The sequence below is a fragment of the Mastomys coucha genome, unplaced genomic scaffold, assembly GCF_008632895.1.
Source record: "Mastomys coucha isolate ucsf_1 unplaced genomic scaffold, UCSF_Mcou_1 pScaffold5, whole genome shotgun sequence".
Taxonomy (NCBI): Eukaryota; Metazoa; Chordata; class Mammalia; order Rodentia; family Muridae; genus Mastomys; species Mastomys coucha.
Genome location: NW_022196911.1, coordinates 112,574,331 through 112,578,320, shown reverse-complemented (window position 1 = coordinate 112,578,320; position 3,990 = coordinate 112,574,331). Strand labels below are relative to the sequence as shown.

At 48.7% G+C, this 3,990-nt stretch overlaps 1 protein-coding gene across 12 annotated transcripts in view; it reads left to right on the top strand.

Annotated features, from left to right (window-relative positions):
* The window catches only part of Fbf1 (Fas binding factor 1), a 29,115-nt gene that overhangs the window by 8,365 nt on the left and 16,760 nt on the right, over positions 1-3,990 (top strand). For all 12 annotated transcript variants that reach the window (XM_031351715.1, XM_031351713.1, XM_031351714.1 and 9 more), the window contains 2 exons: positions 2,128-2,176; positions 3,304-3,354. In XM_031351715.1, coding sequence (XP_031207575.1) covers positions 2,128-2,176; positions 3,304-3,354 — 100 coding nt within the window. The remainder of the gene's footprint in view (positions 1-2,127; positions 2,177-3,303; positions 3,355-3,990) is intronic.

Below are 3,990 nucleotides of genomic sequence, written 5' to 3'. Positions count from 1 at the left end.
CAGCCCTCTGTCCAGCCCTCTGTCCAGCCTCTGTCAGCCCTCTGTCAGCCCTCTGTCCAGCCCTCTGTCAGTCTTCTGTCCAGCCTCTGTCAGCCCTCTGTCCCTCAACTGCACTCCGTCTTGGCCAGTGACCACAGTTAATGTTGAGTTTCAGTGTATCTCCTCATCTCTGATTATCGATGAAATCTAAGATAGCAAAAAGGCTCTCAGGGGTCTGAAGGCCTGGATTCTAGTCTTCCATCTGTTTTCTTGGGTCATGCCGGACCTCTCTGAGCTTTAGTTTCCTTATCCCCAAAATGAGAGATGGCCTCAGATCCCTGCTCTTCAGACTTGTTTGATCTGTTTGGGGAAGGGACACGCCACCTTGCTCCTCCTTTTCATCCAGGCAGGGTAGGGCTCACCTTTGATTCCAGAAGAGGCAGGTGGATGGATCTTTGTGAGTTTGACGCTGGTCTGGTCTACATGGAAGTTCCAGGCTAGCTAGGGCTACAGTGAGACCATGTCTGAAAAGAAGAGAGAGACCAAGCCAGGCAGTGGTGGTGCACGCCTTTAATTCCAGCACTTGAGAGGCAGAGGCAGGAGGATTTCTGAGTTCGAGGCCAGCCTGGTCTACAGAGTGAGTTCAGGACAGTGAGTTCAGAGAAACCCTGTCTCAAAAAAACAAACAAAACAAAACAAAACAAAACAAAGAAGAGAGAGACCAAAAATAAATAAATAAATCCCCCCCCAACCTTGTGTATTTGTTTTTGCTATTTAGTTTATCGTTTGTTTTATTTTTGTGGGCTTGTTTTAAGACAAGATCATGCCAGGCTTGGTACTAACCATGTTGCTCATAATGAACTGGCCTCAAACTTGGAGCATTCCCTCTGCCTCAGCCTCCCAAATCCTGGGGTTACAGTGTACCACTGTGCCCAGCTTTAACCATAACTAACTCGTGTGTGTGTGAGTGTGACTGAGTGTGTGTGCGTGAGTGTGTGTGTGTGTGTGAGTATGTGTGAGTGTGTGTATGTGTGAGTATGTGTATGTGTGAGTGTGTGTGTGAGTATGTGTGAGTGTGTGTATGTGTGAGTGTGAGTATGTGTGAATGTGTGAGTGTGTGTATGTGTGAGTGTGTGTGTGTGAGTGTGTGTATGTGTGAGTGTGTGTGAGTGTGTGTGTGTGTGCACTAGTGTGTGCTTGAACTGGTCAGTCTTCTGGGTCTTTTTCCTGTCGCTCTCCCTTTGAGTTGAACTGGTTGGCAGGGAGCTCCAGGGATCCTCCTGTTTGTGTGCCCCTTCCCCATCCAGCACCAGGTTGTAGCGTGCAGGCCACACCCAGTTTTTTACACGGGTACTAGGGATGGGGATGTTTAAGATGCTAGCTGAGAAGGTGCTTCACTGACTGAGGCATTCCCTTGGCCTCAATAACTATCCATTTATTAACAACTTAAAAAAAAAATAGAGCCGGGCAGTGGTGGCGCACGCCTTTAGTCCTAGCACTTGGAAGGCAGAGGCAGGTGGATTTCTGAGTTCCAGGACAGCCAGGGCTATACAGAGAAACCCTGTCTCGAAAAACCAAAAAAAGAAAAAAGAAAAAGAAAAAACCACAAATTAAATACAAAATTTTTATACTATATGGTTTTGGATTTTTGTTTTGTTTTATTTTGTTTTGTGAGACAAATGTTTCCTTATGTAACCCTGGCTGTCCTGGAACTCGCAGAGATCCCCCTTTCCTTGCCTCTCAAGTGCTGGGATTAAAGGCGTGTCTTCCTTCCTTTTTTTTTTTTTTTTTATGGTGATGGTAGTGTGTATCTTTTTTTTTTATTAGATTTATTTATTATTATAAATGAGTACACTGTAGCTGTCTTCAGACCACCAGAAGAGTGCGTCAGATTTCATTATGGGTGGTTGTGAGCCACCATGTGGTTGCTGGGATTTGAACTCATGACCTTCGGAAGAGCAGTCGGTGCTCTTACCCACTGAGCCATCTCACCAGCCCCTTCCTTCCTTTCTTGACGCCACGCTTGAACCCAGGGCCTTGCACAGGCTGACACATGCTCTAGCATTGTTACACCCCCGTGCCTCCGTCTTAATGCTTTAAAATCTAGTGGTCCAGACACATCTCTTAGTGTGGACTTCATCTCTGCAGGCTCCTCCTGAAGGACAGCGTTGATGGACTGGCAGGAGCTGATGCTGAGGTGAGCCAGGTCCATTTGCAGTCCCTGACCTTTGTAATGTCCCACAGACAGTGACATGGAGCGGCCTAGAGCTGCTCACAGAAGGGTTTAGGAAAGTCGGGGAGTTGGATCATTTTGTTTCATTCTTAAGTACAATTTTCACTGTGTGGCCCTAGCTAGCCTGTAACTCGAGCCTTCTGCCTCAGCCCCAGACAAGATCAGGGATTACAGATGCCCAAGCTCAGCCCCAGACAAGATCAGGGATTACAGATGCCCAAGCTCATGCACAGCCTGCACTTTTTTCCCCTCCTTCTATGTTTGTTTTCATTTTTCAAAACAAGATCTTTCTGTGTAGCCCTGACTGCTGTCCCATAACTTGATGTGTAGACCAGGCTAGCCTTAACTCAGAGATGCACCTGCCTCTGCCTCCCAAGTGCTGAGATTAAAGGCATGTGTCACTGCCTGGTTCATTTTGGGTTTTTGAGATAGGGTCTCACTATATGGCTCTGGCTGGCCTGTGCCATGTGCTACCATGCCCCCGGCTTTATACTTGATTTTTTTTTTCAAGACATGGTTTCTCTGTGTAGCCCTGGCTGTTCGGGAACTCACTCTGTAGACCAGGCTGGCATTGAACTCAGAAATCTGCCTGCCTCTGCCTCCCAAGTGCTGGAATTAAAGGCGTGCGCCACACTGCCCGACTATACTTGAATTTTAAAGTAGATGAATGTTCATAGACTGCTAAATGGCCCCAGACAGCATCCATTTTCTTCCCACTAGAACAATAAGCTAGATGGTAGAGCCCTCCCAACTGCAAGAGTGGGGATCGCCTCTGCCCGTGAGGAAGTCCAAGCTGTCTAGCTGCATGACTAGGAAGTAGTTAGTTGTCCTCAAGTCCTATGGTGGAAATGGCTTCTGCAGTTGGGAGGAGCAGACAATGGGAACCTTTCTGGGTCTCCACAGAGGGACAGCTGTGACTTAAAAGAGCTGATCCCCGGAGGGTGGGCGTAAGAGGCCCTCCTGTTTATGCCCCATCACTCAGGCTCTCTGCCCAAGCTGAGCAAAGCAGGGTGACTAGGGCTGGGGACCCCCACGTGCCCCTGGGTCCTGACTGACATCAGTTCCTGTGTTTTCACTGCCTATGGACTCAGGTCTCCAGCGCCTCGGATGCAGATCCCCAGGTCTTCTTGCAGAACATGAAGGTAGTAAATGGTTTTGCCTCTTCAAGACTGGGCTGGGGGTGGGGCGTCAGCAGTCCATGCCATTTGGAACTTCTCCTGTATGTCCTTCATATCTGGACCCTGGAAAGTCTATGCCACAGGTCTCCAGTGGGAACCAAGAGACTTTCCTAGCTGAGTCTCTGACATCTGCTGCCACCTGGAAGAGTAGAGCAGGATCAAGTCCCCTCTAACATCTGTTCCTGTGTTTCACTCCAAATCCCCTGCTAAGAGAGCTCATGACGGGGCTGGAATGAATCTTATATAGGATAAGCACATAGACTCCTGGTGCCCAGGGAGCCAGCCTGCGCCTCAGCATTCTTATCCCGCTTCGCCATCGTTTCCAGGCCAAGGCAGAGAGCTCTTGGTTCCAGCCTTGTGAGGCTGTGTCCATTTTCTTCTTGTCTCTATGTCCCCCCAGGGCCAGCAGAGCTTGGTGCTGGGCATGACCTGCATGTCCTTGAGTTGCTCCTTTTGGTGACCTCGTTTGTGTAGTCTCATGATCCAGTTCCCACGGCCCACCCTTGGATCCATGTAGTCTCATGATCCAGTTCCCATGGCCCACCCTTGGCTCCATGTTCTTCCCTTTCTCACAGGTTTCCTCTTTTTTTTTTTTTTTTT